A 20,441-nucleotide genomic window follows, 5' to 3' on the forward strand; every position below is an offset into this window, starting at 1 on the left:
AAGATTTCTGGGGGCAGAAACCGTACCTTTATATCGAAATATCCTGAGTAGAGACCAGTGCTGACATAACAATGTTTACTGAATATATGAATGAGTGAATGAATGAACATCAGCAGTGAAAAAGATACAGGTAAGTCAAATACCTAATTGAAAATGAGTTAAATTCTTCAGAAGAATGCTATGATTAACTGGAGCTTTTGTTTTGCTACACTATCTATCATGAGTATGCAAAGACTAGGAAGAAGAAAAGTAACCCCAAATGAATAAGGTGGCAAAGAGATAACAGTTATATTAGAAAACTCAGAATTAACTGTATTTGCATTTTACTGTGATAATTATTAAGATATGACCAAAAAACAAGGTGATTTAAATAAAATATCAGCTCTTAAAAGGTTGCAAGTTGTTTGTGCTCTCAGGTACCGAATGACAAATTTTATACTTTAGCCAAGAAAAAAAATGTATTTCAAAATAAATAGATTTTTCATTATTTATATTCTGAAAATGCTTATTATACATTACAGAATTCATGATTATATTTAAATTACTACTTCTGAATTGTAATAAAAACAACATTGATAGTGGTCTCTAAGATTCAGTAAGTGAAATATTATGCAACTATTATTTTTTATTCTAAAACAAATAGCCAGAAGATTTTGTATGAATTTTCATTAATTTAATATAAGACTTTTTAATAATAAGGAAAGCCTTGACAAGTTTTTCAATTATACTGAAATAATGTAAAACACAGTACACTGGGCCAAACTAGTTCTCCATAAATTTGAACATTCTGCTTAAGGAAGGTTCACGTGAATGTATGTAGCTGTCGTCCATGAAACTGGCCTCAAAAGAGTCAAAAGAAAAAATAGATCAGAATGCCTGAATAGAAATAAAAGTTACCTTGCCTTCGTAGTTCATTTTTAACAGCTTCAACACCTCCTGTTTTTTCAATGAAGTCATATATAACTTTTGATGTTTCTCTGTCTTTAAGTTGTGCCTCTGAGATTCCACACAGATCAAAAAGATTCTTCAATTCTGGATCCAAATTATTCAGCTACAACAGACAAAATAACTGCTAACTATAAAACCTATGTCAAATTTTTTACAATAGCAAGTTGAAATATTATTCTCATATCTATGCCCTTTATGAAATTATTTTCTTTTATGTTTATAAATTTTTAATATAGTTAGATTATTTATATGCTAACTAAACTGTCTTACAAAAAATAGAAAAGATAAGAACAAAGAATAGGTTTTATATTTTATCTCATCTCTTTGTTCCCTACCTTTAAAAAGAAGGCATCTCATTTAAAGTTTTACTAATCCTTCCATGACTCAAGACACCTCTAATGCTCACCTACTATTCCACCTTGTCCTAAATAAGATTTAGGTATAATCACAAATACCACAAAAAAAGTAAATCATTTGAAAATTTGAGGTCAAGGACCTCTTTATGACCCAAGCACCCTGTACAGTGCCCAACACAAAGAGGCACTCAAAAAAACTGTGGTGTTAACATTGTAGTTCTAACAAAAATAACCAAAATAATTTTTGACCCCAATCACAAATAATATTTCTTTTCAAATAATTTTTCCAAACCCTGATTATCTGCCAAATGTTAAATACGTAACTTAGGTAACCAAGTTTCAACTATTTTGCTCACAATGCTATAAATTAATGAATGATGAAAGTGCCAAAAAGAATAATAGAACAAAAAGACCTAGATAATTTTAACAATTGGATATTCAGAATTTTATTATAGTACTTTCCAGTAATTTGGCATATATTCCCCTCGAATGATCACTTTGCAGAAATAATTTTCTTCTCTTGGCTTTCAAAACATAGAGTTTTTACATTATAGTAGATAAAGCCAAGGAGTTAAAAAAAACTTTCTCTTTAGAGACTTAGCCATCAATGATAGAACAGTCTATGATTTAAAACCTCAGTGGAATATGAACATAAATACAAGCACATTCTAATAAACACTAGAGTTAACAAAAATGAATAAGAATAAAAGTCTAAAGATAGGCCATGACATTCCCACATATTTAGAATAATAATGCTTATGGCTTGAAAAGACACTTACATCAAAGCCAGTATTCGGATCCCAACCAACATGTCCAATGTGCCTAAAGCAGTAGATAGAAAAATATAGAAAAATAAAATGCATAAATGGCATTAAAAACCTAATATATATGAAATCCAATCCACTCAGTGAATTTTTGGCCTGAACTAACAGTTCTCATAGACATAACCATATTCAGGGAAAAACTGTACAAGTAGTCAAGAAACCAGGATTCTAGCCCAGGCTCTGCTACTAATTGGGCCGTAACATTTTTACACAATCTTTCTGAGTATCCATTTCCTTAACTGACAAACTAGCATAAGAACACAAGCATTATATGTATGAGAGGACAGGAGTTTTGTAATGAAGTAATGAAATAATGGATAAGAGAATGCTTGAAATATGTCAAATAAATACCACAGGTATGATGCCTACTATAGACTGAGTATGTCTTCCGAAAATTCCTATCTTGAGACCTAATCCCCAATGTGATAGTTCTTGGAGATGAGGATTTGGGGAGGTCATGAGAGTGGATTCCCCAAGAATGGGATTGGTGCCCTTAAGAAAGAGGTCCTGGAGAGCTCTCTCGCCCTCTTCCAACATGTGAGGACACAGTGAGAAGATGGCTGTCTATGAACCAAGAAGTGGGACCTCACAAGACACCGAATCTTGCCTGCCTCTTCCTTTCTCACAGCCTCCAGAACTGTGAGAAATAAATTTCTGTTGTTTATAAGCTACCCAGTCTATTGTATTCTGTTAGCAGCCCAAACAGATTAGGACAATGCCTTTAGGCAATTTCCAAATATCATTTATAGGGAAAAGTGAGATTTCCTTTTCATGTCCAACAATTAGTTGAAAAAACAACTCTAATTTTTCTTTTCTCATGGGTGGAAAAGTAAATAAACTAAGATTAATAAAATGTCTATTGAGCAATAGCCTTTAAAAAACTCCAACAAAATTTATAGCTGAAAAGGTATGCAAGTGATAAATATAAGGGTTCTCCCAAAAAGCAAACCAAACTTTCTAACAATTTAAAAACTCAAGAGCAGAAATGAGTAAATCAAAAGTAAAGATAAGAATAATAAAAGAACTGTCTTACTGGAAATTGCTTGGTGTTCCAATATCTGCCTTAGTTAATCTCTTCTTTTTAGCTTTTCCTTTTTTCTTTTCTTTGGTATGGGAGATGTTGTTGACTTGTGGACCATAAAATCTATTTGTTGTAATTTCTGGATTTTTTATGTCAACTGTTGCCATGGGTAGATTAGGACCTGCAAATAAAGTCAAAATAATATAAAAGGGATATAATTTAAGATAACAATTATTACAATCATAATTTAAATATTTTTTTCCTGCGGTAGGACCACTTCATTACTATAAATTATTTAAATTTTAAACCTGCATGTTAATTTTTTATAATTTCAAAAATTCCTATATTTCCAAAGTCTATAATAAATTCTTTTTTTTTTAAAGTGTCTGTCTTTAATTCCATATAACTTTCTTACAGATTATACCATCAGTTACCCGAAGTGAAAAAGCAAAAGAGAAAGCAAAGCAAGATGCATATGCCCAAAACAGAGCAAGGGCAAAGGAATTTCATAAGGTGAGCAGCCACCGCCCCCCCCAATTTTTTACGTCTAAGGCACATCAGAACTATAACTGATAAATGTTATTATTCCCTCCACAGAAAACATTAGAGACACCTCGAGCCAAAAATATATGCTGACTTTCCGTACAAAGTGTAAAGGGTTTTTTTTTTTATTATGTGTAACACAAAGTTATTTAAGTCAATAAATTTTTAAGGAATTTCACACGTTCTGATTCTTTCCACTGCCAATCACCTTAGTTCCTCCAAACTCATAATCTTCAAGATAAAACAGCCCTTTCAAAAAGAAGTTATCATGTGAGTCAGCCCACAATTCTTTTAGTTAGGCTTCTTTGATCTCCAATGAAATATGGACACACTTCAAAATTCCCCACCTGTAATCTTTGGGATCCAATTTCCTCAAGCAATTTACTTTAGGACCATGTTTAGGGTCAGGAGATGGATCTGCCTGGTTCTGAATTTGACACCCTCTAAAAACGTATTAGGTTCAAATCATAGTCACTCCTAAGCCATCACAACCTAGTACAGATCATTGGGATATGCCAATACCTAAGATAAAAAGTTTGTTAGGTTTTTCACAGTTTACTTGGCAGCTCTGTCTTGTAGTTCTTTCCCACAGATCTAACAGGTAGTTCTATGAGTAAAGGAAACCACGCAGTTAATCTATGAGGCGTTTCCAACGATGTAGGTTTACAGAAAAAGCCCCATCGGGATAGACCTCAACTATAATAAATTCTTAAACAAATTAGCATAGATACATTATTTCAAAGCAAACTCTTTTTATAACATTAAATCTCATGAATATAAATTTTCAACAAGAATTTAAATTTAATTGATCTGATCCATCAAATTTTGACTGTAACAGCCTCACATCCAACACATTACTCATTGGTAAAGTGGCATATATTACATAGGAAGAGTAAAAGAAGCATCGACTTTGTTTTAAATCTAGTAAAGAAGTCTAGTCTTACTTCTTTATTTCAACTTTATTAGTCTATGATGAACAAAAATTTATACAAATATTACTACCATTTTTTTCCAAAACTGTCATACTTAAGTCTAGTAGTATTCTCCCATTATACATACACTTTGGCTAGCAGAAGTACAGAGCTCAAAAATTTAAAATAGAAAAATTCTCAAAACATTCCATCTTCCACAAGGATCAACAGTAAAAAGATCTCAAGCATCTTCAGGTATTATTAATAGCATCATCAGGAATGACACTAAACGTAGCACACAAAAATTTGTTTTGTAATTCACAAAAGTATTTTGGTCTTAAAAGTATGAGAGTCTGAATGAAATATATTCATCTTAAAAATTCCTTAAAAAATTTAACCAAAGGGCAACACATGTTCCTTAGAGATCCCATTTTAACATATGATTCTCTGATATAACTTCCTATTAGACCAAATTCCTCTGAGATGATATTATTGATGACTTTTAAAATACTGTATAAAATATAATCACTACTGTGCAGAGAAACAGTCAACATAGCAGGCCTGAGACTGCTATCTTTAGAAAGGCCTGCTTTGCAAGGTTGGCCCTTAGCTGGCATCTAGGATCTAGGATTTCAAGAGGGTTCCCATTATCCCCTGATAAGATGGGCTCATTGTGTCTCAACTATTTGTGCTAACAATGTGGTTTATGCTGAATACTTGCTTCCCTTCTGGGAGTCTAGAATCTTGGTATGTCCTAGACAGAAGATGCCCACGTGACTAGCCCCCAATAAACCCTAGGCACTGAGCTTCTTTAGACAACAGTTCATGTGTGTTGCAACAATTCATTGCTGGAGACATTAAGCATATCCCCTGTGACCAATGAGAGAATACTCTTGGAAGCTTGTGTGTAGTTTCCCCCAGACTTAACCCCATGTGTCTTTCTCTTTTGTTAATTTTTGTTTTATATCCTTTCATTGTAATAAATCTTTGCCATGAGTACCTCTATGTGCTCAGTCCTGTGAGCCCTAATGAATCACCAACTGGAGGAGTGGTCTGTGGAATCCCCAACGCAAGCATAGAATGGCAGACAGAAATCCCAAGACATTACAGGCTAATGTATATCGAGTGATCACTAAATGCTAACTTGACTATAATTCTTCAATTATGCTGAAAACCTCAAATGCATCCTATTCATAAAAGTTGTCTGCAATAAAATATTTACCTATATGGGAAATTATATATAACTAATTTTCTCTCTCTCAACTCTACTATTAAAGACGAAACAGAGTTAAAATAAAATTATAAATGCCATCTGCCACTTTATCAGACAAACAATTTTGAAAGAGGTGCAAAATTCATCTATTTTCCCTTAATATTCAAAGTCTAATTACATAAGTATAATATGTAAATGTCTAAAGTTCTATTTATAATTTCACACAAAATTCCATGGGAAGTTGCTCATATTGGCAAGAAATAAAAATTCTTCTTGGAAAAAATGGAAGCTAGTGAACAATACGGATAAAACCTTTAAAAGCTGATTCAGTGTCAAGGAATAATCTGAAAATAATTGGATCAAAAGTTAAAGGTTAGTTAAACAATATAGAAGGCTTATTAAATAGTAGATAAAGAACTGGATTTTCAAATTGGTTCAGATTCAAGATTTCAGAAATCACTGTAGTTTCACAAAATAAGGGACTTATTAAAAATATCCAGAATTTGAGCGTTAGAGGGTTGAATTGGGGTGATACTAACATTTTCATAGACTTAATCTAGTAATATGTTTTCACTTCTCATTCTTCCCTTTCTGCTTTCTCTCCTCTTATAGTTTATCATTACCAATCATCATCAGCAACACCGTCCAAATTAAGATGTTGCAAATTATTACTCTCCTATCTTTACACTTAATAACATTTAAGAACTTCCTTGAGACAGATTTAGGTTAAGTCAGAGTTAGGCACTCTCTTTATACATGTCATCCTTCCTGAAATAGGTGTCCAAATAGTAATAATGAAGGAACAACCAGATTCACCATTAAAAAATAACAAAAAATTTGGGAATTCCCTGGCGGTGCAGTGGGTAGGACTCTACGCTTCCACTGCAGGGGGCCGGGGTTCGGTCCCTGGTCAGGGAACTAAGATCCCTCGAGCCATGTGGCATGCCAAAAAAATGAAAACAAAAATTTAAAAATTATAATTAGTTTTTAGGAAAAAAACAAAAATAAAAACATTTTGATGCTACTTTAGTTTACGTAAAAGTAACCAATTATACTATGGATGTCCTAAATGCTATAGAGTTGGTAAGGTTAATAGTTTAAATTATCCAAACCAGTAAATTCTTTTCTGGGAAACAATAAAGTTAAGGTTCTTATAAGCCTGATTTATAACTCACTAGAGAAAATAACTCAGCCATCTCTGAAGAAAGCTCAAGGATGAAGAAGACAGGAATAAAATATAAGTGATCTGCAGAATGAATACCAAAGTTTCCCCTCCTCTCTCTACCCCAAAATCAGGTGTGGATATATTGTATGCATCCACCAAGCAGTTCATAAAGCTGTGGCATTAGCTCCTTAGTGTCCTTACACATGAACTTCATCAGTACTGGTTAAAACATTATTTAATTAACTCTACATAGAAAAGTCCAGATTACAGAGATGTACAGAAAATTGATATTAGCTGGGAAATTAAAGAGCTTTTCTAAATCTTTCATTTTATAGATAAAAACTAAGGACAAGAAGAGTCAGGTGACCTGTCTAAAGTCACACAATTAGTGACAAAGGGAAAGGTGGACTCTACTATCTTGGTTCCTACTCCACTACTCTTTCTATTAACTATTATAACTTTTTTCACAAAAGTTAAATGACAAGGTGATTGATAATGCTAACTTTACAAATGTTATATTTTATTTCTTTACCAATTTATCAGTTCTCTTAGTTTGCAGTCCAACAGTTCATCATTCAAGAAATACTTACGAATAACTTTCAATATTTAGAAAAAAGGCTTTTTACACATTTAAGAGATTAGGTATTTGGATATTCCTGTTGACAAGCGTCATTTTACAGTTTGAAGATGTTAGGAAATAAATTTAAAATAATGTTCTAAAGCCCAATTAAATATTTGTTTCAAAAGTGACAGACCAAAAAAGTGATAAGTTGTATAAGGCACAGAGGTATTTTTAAATAAACTTTATGAAAGATATGGTAATGGAAATACTCAAATCATATCTAGTAAAGTTTAATTATTCCATTTCTGAAATTACACTCATCCTAAGAACATGTACGAAGTAAACAGATAATAAAGGGGACTGTTTCCCTTCTTTTTCAAAAAGCAGTCAAAAGACAAATTACCTTCTTCTGATTAAGGACAACTGTCAGAGAAAAGATTTTTTAATATTCTCACTGAACAGCATTTCTAGTTAATTTTAAAACTAAAAGAACAAACTGAAGTCTTCCCCTTAATTACATAAAAAGCAGAGAGCTCTCACCAAGGTAAAATAGTTGAGAAATAGGGGGCCTAGAGGCCTCTAATGTCAAGCAGTCATGAAGCTGAGAACAAATCATTGGAAAGCATCTAAGCTAAAAGGTGAGACTGACCAATAAAGAAAAAAAAGAAAAATATATGGATTAGGAGTTAATGAGGAAGACACTGAATTGTATTTCAGGAATATATGTTACTTCTACATAAAGTGTCTTTTTAATAGTTAACAATGTGAAAAAGGTTTGCTAAACTGATCTTCTAAATGAGGATCTGGGACAAAGCTCCTGTATGGACACTGCTAGGCAGTTAAGGTGTCCACTGCCACCTAGTGGCAGTGCAGCAAATGCAAAAAAGTAATATGCCACCTGCAAAATAGTGGTCTCCACACCATGAGGAGAGCAAGGGAACCCACTGCACAGCAGGAGAAAATATTAAAACTTCTATTAATAATTATGTTATGTATATTTAAAAAATATATAAGTATGCAAATATTGTCAAGACATGCTGTATAATTTCGCATTTTAACAATGCCATTTTTTTAAACTCTCCTTTCATTTAATGAAAAAAAGTTTGGCACCACTGTATCAAAGGGTTAAAACTTTAGATCTAAAGATTTAAAACCAAGAACAAACTCAGAGAAAGAAACTGCATTTAATTATGAGTATCTCTCTTACTATGGGTAATAAAATTGTAAGACACCATTGTCACATAAAGAATATCCAAATTCTATTATGGATTAGGTGCCTTTTCAAAAATATATTTTATATGTATTGAAAAGATTAAATTTTAAAAAAACCATGAAGTATTTACATCCTTAACTTTAATTATATTATTTGTACAACATCTACACTTTAAAATCACTCAGGTTACTTTCCCCAAAGATGGTACCACTAGGAAGCCTTCTGCACTGGTATTTAATATATGCTCACAGAATGCCGAATAGTTTAATAAATTAAAAAAGACATTAAAATATTGAGCACAGAACAAGGGGGAAAAATTCTAACGCCACATTAAAGGTTCACGGATGAAGGACTTCTGGCTCAGCTGCTTCTGCTTCCTTTGTTTCTGTGACATACTAGCTGCATACCTCAAGGCATGTTACTTACTCTCTTCAGGTCTCAGTTTCTCCTTCAAAATCATCTTGACACAGCACAGTGGTTAAGGGGGCAGGCTCTTGAGTTAGAACACTTGAGACTGAATCTTGCTCCACTTTCCTAGTTTTGTGACCCTGAGCAAGTTACCTATTTGTGCCTGTTTACTCATCTGAAGTAGGGATGATAGCAGCTACTTCATATGGTTTCTGGACAGTGCCTGGCAGGTAGTAAGTGATCACTAAATAGTAGCTGCTATTATTATCACTGTCATTGCCTTCATCGTGATAACTATACTGATTAAGCACCATGCTAAACACTTTGATTACTTCATTTATCTCCAAGCAGCCCTATAACGTATTAAAAATTTCCATTTAAAAGAGAAAGTCAAAGTATACAACACTTGGCACATGGTAAGCACTACTGAAGGTACAGTCAGAGTTTTTTAAAATTATACTAAAGTAAACCAAAATTTAATACAGCAGTATTTGGTTCATGTTTTTGTATCAGGAAAACAAATTTAAGGACAAAATCAGAAGGCAATATATTGGTTTAAAAGAAAAAATACCCAACAACCACTAACAGTTGTCATATATTAAGGACTCTGTACTATATTAAGTGTTTCCCTGAATAATCACTCTAAATTCTGATGAGAGAATTTGAGATGCCTTTAAAAAGCAGCAGCTATATTCCCCATTATAACGAAGGCTCCTGGAGCAATGTTCTTTACTATCATAGGGTCAGGGGTCCCACTTCAATCTGATGAAATCCACGGATCCTCTCTCCCCAGAGAAAAGAACATATATACTTACAATATTTGGCACAAAGTTTCAGCGAGAGTTTATGGGGCCCAGGATGAGATTCTATGCCCTAGAGATCTGGGACCTTCGTATTCTGCTTTTATTCTTTGGTATAAATACATATATTTTAAATGAATCCATATTACTTCAAGTATTCGTTAGCAAATTAAGGAGAATTATGTACAGCTACTATGTGTTCTAAACGCACCAGCACAGTAAGCATAGCTACTATTTGTTTAAACACACCAGAATAGTTAAGTGTTCATTCTTGAAAGGGGCTAGTTTTATATTCCCAGTGTGAAATAATCTTTTGAAATAAGAAAAAAAAAGACTAACATGAAAATAGGAAATGAAGAAATATGCTAGATAAAACTTACCACTTTTAAGGAAGACATTAAGACCAGGTTGTACAATTTCTAAACTTAAACAACTGTGAATAAGGAATTAAGATATAAGTAATAGTGATATTCACCCTATACAGTCTTCCCTCATCCTAGAAAAAAGCCAAAGAATAGTACATTTCTAAGTCCCATCTGTTATTTATTTTAAAATAAGAACACAATAAACTACAGTATTTAATCGTAGATATTAAATACTAGGTATTAATATATGATACATGTTTCCACAAGGATTAAATTAAATCTAAAATCTTTCTGATCAATAATTATCAAAGAGCTTACCGTTTGGAGGGTCTCGTCTTTTCTCTGTTAGGAAATAAAGGAATATTATTAGACATATGCAATACAAAAATCAACATAAAAAAATCAACTCATCTAAACTGTTTTATTCCTACGTCCATATATAAGTGGTTAACAAGTTTCTCTGAGGAACTGACATTGGAGCAGACATTTGAATAAAGCAAGAAAGGGAACAACATATTGAAAGGCCCTCAGGAGGGAAGAACATGAAGGAACACCATAATACTGGACTGCAGTGAGCCAAAGGAAGAGTGGAAGGAGAGGTCAGAAGGAGAACCAGGGAACTGGAGCGTGTAGGGTCCCACAGGGCATGGGTTAAGGAATATAGTGTTCTATACATGATAGGAAGCTCTTACAGGTTTTTGAATAGGGGAAGTGACATGATCCAATCTATGTTTTTAAAAGTTTTGCCTGGTTACTATGTGGGAGAGAGCTACTAGGGGGCATACAGTGACAGCAGGGAGTCCGTCATAGTCCCGATGACAGACAACGGTAGCTTGGATTAGGGTGGTAGCAACAGAGGTGGTGAGACAGATCCAGGACTTGTTTTTGAAGATAGAGAAAATGGGACTCATTGATAGGGCTTATGAAGAACCACTGTGAGCCAGACTGACAAGGTGGAGCCAACGCCTTTTACTGGGATGGGGACGGCTAGGAGAGGAGGAGGAGCAGGTCGAACTGGGGCTTGGGGAACACGGGTCAGGCGTTCTGCTCACACATACTAGGTCTGAAGGCTATTCTGACACCCAGCTGGAGCACACAAGTCTGAAAGTCAGGGGCGAGGTCAACAGGAGAGAGAAAACTTTGGGAGTCAGCAGTATATAGACAGTGTTCAAAGCTATGGGACTGAACGAAAGCATAAAGATAATGAAAATACCTAGAGATGCCTGAGCTATGGGGGAGACCAAAATAATACTTAGAAGCTATAGCCAATTAAGTAGGAGTAATACCAGGAGAACTTCTATTAACCCTTTGCATTCATACTCTTACATATCAGGTTTGACACAATTTTGGTTTCAAGAAAGCTCAAAACTGGTTGAAGAATTTTCAACAAATATAATTTCCACAGATTTTTCTAATACAAAAATTTCCAAAATTATAAGACAAATAGCCATAATAATAATATAATAAAATATTTAGTTTATAAACAGCCACAATCCTAAAATTAATTGGATTTAATTGAGGGACAAGTTGAAAATCCTGGCAATGGGAAATATAAATGTATTACTCCATCTGGTGGTCTGATGAAGTAATTTTCTGAAACATTTGATGTAAGCACATCCTATCTAATGTCAATGAATGTCAAATCCCCAATTTCCAAGGTGATGTTACCTCTGCATCCACAAAGGAAATACTTCTTAAATTGGCAGTGCCACAAATATGCTGAGATAATGTAAAGTTCAGAGTGTAAGTCCTAAAAAGCAATTACTTAGAAACATGACACTATCGTGGCTTGAGAGCCATTCTTATGAAAAAAAGAGAAGGTTTGGTTGAACTAAGAATGGGAGTTGATGGTGTGATGTATTTGCTAGAAACATTAGCAGAACAGTGTTTAATCATATTAGGGGACGTTTTTAGTATCACAGTACTAGTCATACTACTGTTGGATTACTGTGTTCAAATCTGGACATCATATTTGAGCTGGACCATTTTCTCAAATCTGCATCATTTGAAGAAGACATAAAAATGTACAGGGCATTCAGAGCACAGTATATAGTGCTCTGAATACAGTATGATGAGTCTGTAAGTTATACAGTATGATGAGTCTATAAATCATATCATGTGAGGAATAAGAAACTGGAACTGGTTAAGCTAAAGAAGTGTAGGCCTAAGGAGGGCATGGTAGATGGCTTCCAACATTAAATGGCTAATGGAAGGAAAAGAAAACACTAATTCTTTGTTGCTCCAAAAGTTGGACCCCATGCATCTAAGTTAAAGAGAGGCAAGGCTGAAGGCTGACTTAGCATGAAGGGGCTACCCCACAATCAATCAGCTGTCTCCCATATGCTGTGATCTTCTGCTTCTGAAAACACGATGCCTAAAAGCTTAGGAACTGTATAAAACAGAATTCCCATACCAGTTAAAAGACACCTTCAAGTGACCTATCTATTTCAAAAGTCAATTATTCGATATTTTAAGAAGTATTTTTTACTTTTTTTTTAATTGAAAATTTAGTCACACAGTTTGACTAAAAGAAGTCCCAGGGAGTCCCTGGCCTGGCACCACAACATGTCATTGAAATAAGAACTGAACCGTGAATTATTCCACAGAATTAAATTCTTCCACAGCATGGAATCAAGTGGTAAACACCCTTGGCCCCAAAAAGAAGTAACAAAAAACAATAGGCTCCTAATCATTCTCCTATTCACTCATGACAAGGGGGATATATAAGATGGCAGTAAGTAAGGCAACAACTTAGTTCATTTCATTTTCATTTTTACATTACCTTCCTCTCGGAAACCCATTAAAATAACAATAAACATATATAAAATGTAACACACGTGTTTACATTTCTGTTTTCAGGATCCAGTGCCTTCCTTTTTCATGACTTATTCCCTCCTATTGGTAAAGCACATCCTTGAATACAGTGATTTTCAGACTGGGGTAACATGTATACTTGGATGTACAAACTTTTCAAAGAATATATGGGCATGGTTAGTTTTAAGGGGATTTATTTGCTGATCTCAACTCCCATATGTTATTTCTCCTAAAAGTGACCTGCTTAAGAAGATGATTTTGGAGAGGTTCACCTTTCCTAATCACCCTTCTCCCACGTTACAACAGAAAGGCCTGGTATGTGACAGCTGTCAAATAGTTCCACATCAATGAATTTAAAGCTTTACACTATCCTGCGTCGTTCTCTAATTGTCTTATATGTATTAAAGTCTCATGCATTAAACTAAGTTCCTTATAATTTTACAATATACAACATTAGGGACAAAATAGAGACAAGGCAATGTTTACAGATCTTGTTTGCAACTTTGCTTATTTGCTTCTAGGCTTGCCTAAAGTATTTGTTCACAAACTATAAAATATTTTTGTAAATGTAAGTTACAAATAATGTCATAAAAATGCAAAGTTAAGAGTCAGTATATGTAAAATGTTATCAACAGAAAAGGTTATTGGAATGAGTTCTTTAATAAACCTGAAAAAAATCAGCTCTCAATGAAAACAGTATTTCTTGTAAGGTAAGGATTAGCAACCTGTTTTTTGTAAAGGGCCAGATATGCGTCACATAGTCTTTGTCATAACTAGACAACTGTGTTGTGGAAAAAAAGCAGCCAAAGACAGTATGTAAACCAACAAGCATAGCTGTTTTTCAATAAAACTTTATTTACAAAAACAGATAGCAGGCCAGATCTGCCCCATGAGCCATAGCCAGCTCCTGTTTAAAGGAATTTTTGTTTAAAAAGTTTACCAGATTTCCTTTGTCGACGGCCCAACAAGTCTGTAACTGCTTTTCGAAATTTTTTTGCTTCTTCTTCATTGGCAAAATTAAGGGCAACTTGACAGGTCTGAAATATTTTCATCAAAAAAGGTAAACAACAAAAACCACAAATCTAGCTTTACTTAACAAAAAAATTAATAACCAATAGAAGTACACTCTGAAGAAGAAAAGTTTCACTTTATTAGCAGACAAGAACTTACTTTATGACTTAAAAGTTATAACATAACTTAAGAAGGCAAAAAGCATAGAGAAGGTAGAGTAAAAGAGTACTATTAGAGAGGTTACCTATCACAGTAGACACTCAAATGTTAAACTGAATACTTCATCTTCAATTAAAAAAACAAAATAGTAAATAGAATTTGATCCTTCAAAAGAGCTCTATGAACATTTGGATTTGAAAAGGCAAACGCTGGAAACATTGATCAAATGCAGATCAACTCTATGTTTTTCAGATATTATTTAAATTATAACCTTAATTCATGTAAATTATTAGAAGTGTGGAAACACCCTGAATTATTATGGCATTTAGTCCACACTTTTATATATGTACATATATTTATATACAATCCAGAAAAATGTGAAAAATAACAAATAAGGAAGAAAACACTTTTTGAAAAGATGGACATATCATCTAATCCAACCTTTTATTGTAGAAAATTTAGGAAATACAAATATGAAAACAAAAAAAATTAAAGTCACCCATAATCCAGTCACTCAGACAAGTCCTGTGAGTATATGGTATAAAAATCCTTCTACTTATTATATTTTAGTACTCTTCTAGATCATATTCTTTCACAAAATAATTTGAACAGCAATATAATCTTCAATTTTTAAAAGTTACCATGGATTAGTGGTTTCACTTTTATAGATAAGAAAACTAAAACTCAAGAGAGGTTAAACTATTTGTCCAAAGTCACACAGAGGTAAAACTATCTGACTAAAGAAAGAGAAGACGAAAAAACAAACCTCTTTTCTACATACCAAATTACATTTACAGTACTCTTTGAAACCTTTTTTTTTCCCTTAAAATCTTAGCCATTGCTTCCTACTAAGCCATAATATGGAGGCTTTTAAAAGTAAAATAATTCTTTATATTTTATACAATGTTTACACAAAAAGCTCAAAAATACTTTCCATAGACAAATGTAACAGTAATTACATTAAACAGGGCAATAAAGAAAATATGACTTACATCTCCAGCAAAGGTATGAAAATATCCTCTAGGACTATTATATACAAAGTTATTGTATAGCTCTTGTTCCCACAATAGTTTCCCATCCTAGAAAAAAGTAAAAGTTAAAGTAAGAACTACCAATAAGTAAGCCTCTTGGAAAACACACACACACACACACACACACACACACAAAACAAAGCCGATGGGCCTTCCCTGGTGGCACAGTGGTTAAGAATCCACCTGCCAATGCAGGGAACGTGGGTTCAGTCCCTGGTCTGGGAAGATCCCACATGCCGTGGAACAACTAAGCCCATGCACCACAACTACTGAGCCTGCGCTCTAGAGCCCGCGAGCGACAACTACTGAGCCCACGCACCACAACTACTGAAGGCCATGAGCTCTAACGCCCGCGTGCTGCAACTACTGAACCTGCATGCTGCAACTACTGAAGCCCGCATGCCTAGAGCCGGTGCTCCGCAACAAGAGAAGCTAGGGCAATGAGAAGCCCACACGCCACAACGAAGAGTAGCCCCCACTCGCTGCAACTAGAGAAAGCCCGCGTGCAGCGACGAAGACCCAATGCAGCCAATTAAAAAAAAAAAAAAAGCAGATGACTCATATTAAAGAAACTTTATATTAATACTAGCTTTTACATACACACAGACCACATATATATATAATACATAAGTAACATATCACATAATTTAGTAAGTAGTAACAGTAAATACTGGATAATGTTTCTTTCATAAAAACTACATACCAAGTGAGTTGAATTCAGTATGCTAAGATATAATCTCATTAGCCAAGCATTTCCAAATATAGTTACTTGGTCAAATACATAACCAAACACTTACTAGATCATCAACGTCAGATAGAAGGGGTAGGATACTTTTATATATGCACTGATTATCAATGCATAGTTCCATCAGCAGTACCTAGACTGTATGCTATCAAATATTACAGAAGGATTTCATTCTTTTCCTCAATTCTGTAGATGCTGGGAGGGTCAAATAAGTCTTCTCTGTACTGCTCATTAACAATCTTTGAATTCCTAAGTTTTGCAGAGTGGTCTAATTAAACATTGGTATAAACAGTATCAATCACGTGCAGAAGGAGACTGAGGATTAAAGTGCACCGAGGTTAAACTATGGTTAAGAGATCCATGGTGATTGTCATATTGATAGCTGTAGTACAAGAAATATAATTAACCTTAATACCAAAGGTGGCTAATTCCAAGTATTTAGCAATGGCTATCTATAATTGGAGATGAATGGTTAGACAAATATAATCATTGCCCTATTCTGGTTTTGTTGTTGTTGTTGTTATTTTTTTTGCGGTACGCGGGCCTCTCACTGTTGCGGCCTCTCCCGCTGCGGAGCACAGGCTCCGGACGCGCAGGCTCAGCAGCCATGGCTCACGGGCCCAGCCGCTCCGCGGCATGTGGGATCTTCGCGGACTGGGGCACGAACCCGCGTCCCCTGCATCGGCAGGCGGACTCTCAACCACTGTGCCACCAGGGAAGCCCCCATTGCCCTATTCTGAAATGCAAGGTTCTACATAGACCACAATTTTAAAATATTTTAAAATGTTGTACACACATTATGACCATTGTAATAGAATCCCTTTCTTCTCAGTGGAGTTATATGTACGTTTGATTTCTAAACAGTGCTTCTCCTTGGTGGTGAGAAATAAATATATCAAAGGACTTAGGAGTGTCTTTCAAACTATGCATGTGTTCCCCATCCCCCAGAATCACTGCCATAGTAAGTAAGCTACTGTTAGTAACAGGAGTATGCCACATCTCTCAGCTGTCTTGGGGTATGGAGAAGGGGATGTTACAAATTTCTAATGTACAAAGTGCAGTAACTTAAATATCATTTAATCTCAGGGGAATACTCTGCAACAGATCCAGATGGTTATCCCATTTTACAAATAAGTAAGCCGGAGCCCAGGGAAGTAAACCAGTTTGAATACAATCTGTCTAACCGTAAGTATCGTCCAGGAGTTCAAACTCAGTTTTATTTTTCTGTAACTACAATCCCATTACACTTATAGCCACATATGAATATTAAGCAAGGAGGCTTACCCACGGAAAAGATTTTAAAAGATAAATGGAGACTTCATCTCAGCCAAAAAATTATTTTTAGTGACTATCAGAGATGAATTCCTGACAAAGGGCATCCAATCTAAGACAAGGTGGATTTATGTTTAAGAGTGAGGGATACAAAGCTGTGAAAATCGGAACATACCTATGTTGACAAACAACATAAAATGGGTAGCAAATACTTTATTATAGATATTGTATAATGCTTTAAACCCAGGCCGAAGTAAGTAAGTACACACCAGGCTAAATATACTTTTGTAGCTCTCTGAAAGAACTATATACACTAGTCTGTAATGGACAGGATGGGATAAAAAGAGTATCATTAGAAAAAGAGAGAATGTGGGAAAAGCTCAAGACCCAAAGGAATAAAAACAGACAAACCAACAAAACCTTTAGTGTGCAGACAGATAAAATGGGGAACTATTCATGTCCTGGTTTAGAATGTATTCCCAATTTGGTCACAGTGCCCATGGTTCAGTATCTAAAACCAAGCTTCACTCTTCTAGTGTTAACTGAAGTAGAATATAAATATTACATACAGGATAAACAAATCTATACTATGATAAATTACAATTGAGGTAGAAAACCCTACAGTTTAAGTGGAAGCAAAATAAAACTCACCTTGATATCAAATATTCTTAAAAAATAAGATCTCTGTGGATTGTCCTTAACAAGACAAGCAACACCACTGCACTTCTTTGACCACATACAGTTCCGATCTGCTGCATATAACTGTACCACTGCTGAAGACATAGTCTGCAAAATATAAAATTTATAGCCATTAGGTTCAAAATAACACTAGGATAACCATAGCTTCTGCTAACACCTTGACTGCAATCTCGTGAGAGACCCTGAACCAGGACCCCCTGCCAACCTGCTCCTAAATTCTGGACCTGAAGAAATAAACATTTATTGTTATTTTAAACTACTTTTTGAAGTAATTTCTTATGTAGTAATAACTAATATAATAACTATACTAAAAATAATTATTGAAAGCTAACATTCATTTAGGCTTAAAATGTGTAAGGAATGTGCTAATAAGCAGTTTAAAATATTGGGTTGGCAAAAAAGTGCCTTCGGTTTTTAAGTAAAAATAAAAGACACATTTTTCATTTTCACCAAGATCTTTATTGAACAATATATTCATCTTTTTATTCCATCTTCCCAAAACTTATCACCTTTTTGAGCAGAGAACTGTTCCAGGTGCCTTTTACAGTCTTCCAGGGAAGTGAAATTTTTTCCATTAAAAGAATTTTGTAAAGACCAAAATAAATGGAAATCTGAATATGCAGTGTCTGGTGAATACGGTGGATGAATCAGAACTTCCCAGCCAAGCTGTAACAGTTTTTGCCTGGTCATCAAAGAAACATGAGGTCTTGTGTTATGCTGATGAAAGATTATGTATTTTCTGTTGACTAATTCTGGATGCTTTTCGTCTAGTGCTGCTTTCAGTTGGTCTAATTGAGAGCAGTACTTATTGGAATTAATCATTTGGTTTTCCGGAAGGAGCTCATAATAGAGAACTCCCTTCCAATCCCACCATATACACAACATCACCTTCTTCGGATGAAGACTGGCCTTTGGTGTGGTTGGTGGTGGTTTACTTCGCTTGCCCCACGATCTCTTCTGCTCCACATTATTGTACAGTATCCACTTTTCATTGCTCGTCACAATTTGTTTTAAAAATGGAATGTTTTCATTACGTTTAAATAGAGAAGTGCATGTGGAAATATGGTCAAGGTTTTTTTCCGCTTAACTTACGTGGAACCCAAACATTAAAGCGATGAACATAAACCAAGCTGGTGCAAATGATTTTCAGCGCTTGATTTGGATATTTTGAGTATGTCGTCTATCTCCCGCATGGTATAACACTGATTATTCTCAGTTAATGTCTCGATTTGATCACTATCAACTTCAACTCGTCTACCTGACCATGGAGCATCATCCTGTGTGAAATCTCCAGCACGAAACTTCGCAAACCACTTTCGACACGTTTGATCAGTCACAGCACCTTCTCCATATGCTGCACAAATTTTTTTTGCGTTTCGGTTGTGTTTTTACCTTTCTTGAAATAATAAAGCATGATATGCTGAAAATGTTGCTTTTTTTCTTCCATCTTCAATATTAAAATGGCTACACAAAAATTCACCAATTTTGATAAGTCTTTTTTTAAATGCACACTGATATGACAGCTGTCACATACAATCTAACAAAATTGTTTGCAATGAAGTTAAAGACAATTAAGTGCTACTAGAGCCATCTTATGGAAAAAACCAAATGAACCTTTTGGCCAACCCAACATAACTCAATTGTTATTACTATTATAACCTCACTTTATGCTTGAGAAACCCAAGATTAAAGAGGATAAATAATTTGCCCAATATCACACAGCTGAGCTGAAATTCTAATCCAGGCAATTTGTGACTTTAGATCCTGTATTCTTACTCCCTGTACTATATACTGTTTTCCAATAAAATGAACATTTGATCAACAAAGTAGTAGTATCAATAAAGTCTGACATCCATAAAGCAGTTAACCCCTTAAGTAAAGATACTAAGTCAAACCTGAAAGCAAGATTTATGTTTACTAATTACAGTGCTGGAAACTTTGAACATATTATCATATGAAGATAAATTCTAACATCTCCTTTTTAAAAAATAATTAATTGATTAATTAATTTTTGGCTGTGTTGCGTCTTCGTTGCTGCACGCAGGCTTTCTCTAGTTGCAGTGAGCGGGGGCTACTCTTCGCTGTGGTGTGCTGGCTTCTCATTGCGGTGGCTTCGCTTGTTGCAGAGCACGGGCTCTGGGCGCGTGGGCTTCAGTAGTTGTGGCTCGTGGGCTCTAGAGCGCAGGCTCAGTAGTTGTGGCACATGGGCTTAGCTGCTCCACGGCATGTGGGATCTTTCCAGACCAGGGCTCGAACCTGTGTCCCCTGCATTGGCAGGTAGATTCTCTTAACCACTACGCTACCAGGGAAGCCCAAACATCTTTTTTAAAGATGATAAAACTGAGGGGAAAAAAAGATTTAAAGTGAACTGCACCTGGCCA

At 34.9% G+C, this 20,441-nt stretch overlaps 1 protein-coding gene across 1 annotated transcript in view; it reads right to left on the reverse strand.

Moving 5' to 3' along the window:
* WASL (WASP like actin nucleation promoting factor) overlaps positions 1-20,441 on the reverse strand; it is a 67,046-nt gene that overhangs the window by 17,428 nt on the left and 29,177 nt on the right. The window contains exons 2-8 of the mRNA XM_079930943.1: positions 18,013-18,147; positions 15,306-15,392; positions 14,084-14,180; positions 10,648-10,671; positions 3,162-3,330; positions 2,084-2,126; positions 898-1,051 (exon numbers count right to left, since the gene is read on the reverse strand). Coding sequence (XP_079787069.1) covers positions 898-1,051; positions 2,084-2,126; positions 3,162-3,330; positions 10,648-10,671; positions 14,084-14,180; positions 15,306-15,392; positions 18,013-18,147 — 709 coding nt within the window. The remainder of the gene's footprint in view (positions 1-897; positions 1,052-2,083; positions 2,127-3,161; positions 3,331-10,647; positions 10,672-14,083; positions 14,181-15,305; positions 15,393-18,012; positions 18,148-20,441) is intronic.

This window comes from Stenella coeruleoalba (assembly GCF_951394435.1).
Source record: "Stenella coeruleoalba genome assembly, chromosome: 9".
Classification (NCBI taxonomy): domain Eukaryota; kingdom Metazoa; phylum Chordata; class Mammalia; order Artiodactyla; family Delphinidae; genus Stenella; species Stenella coeruleoalba.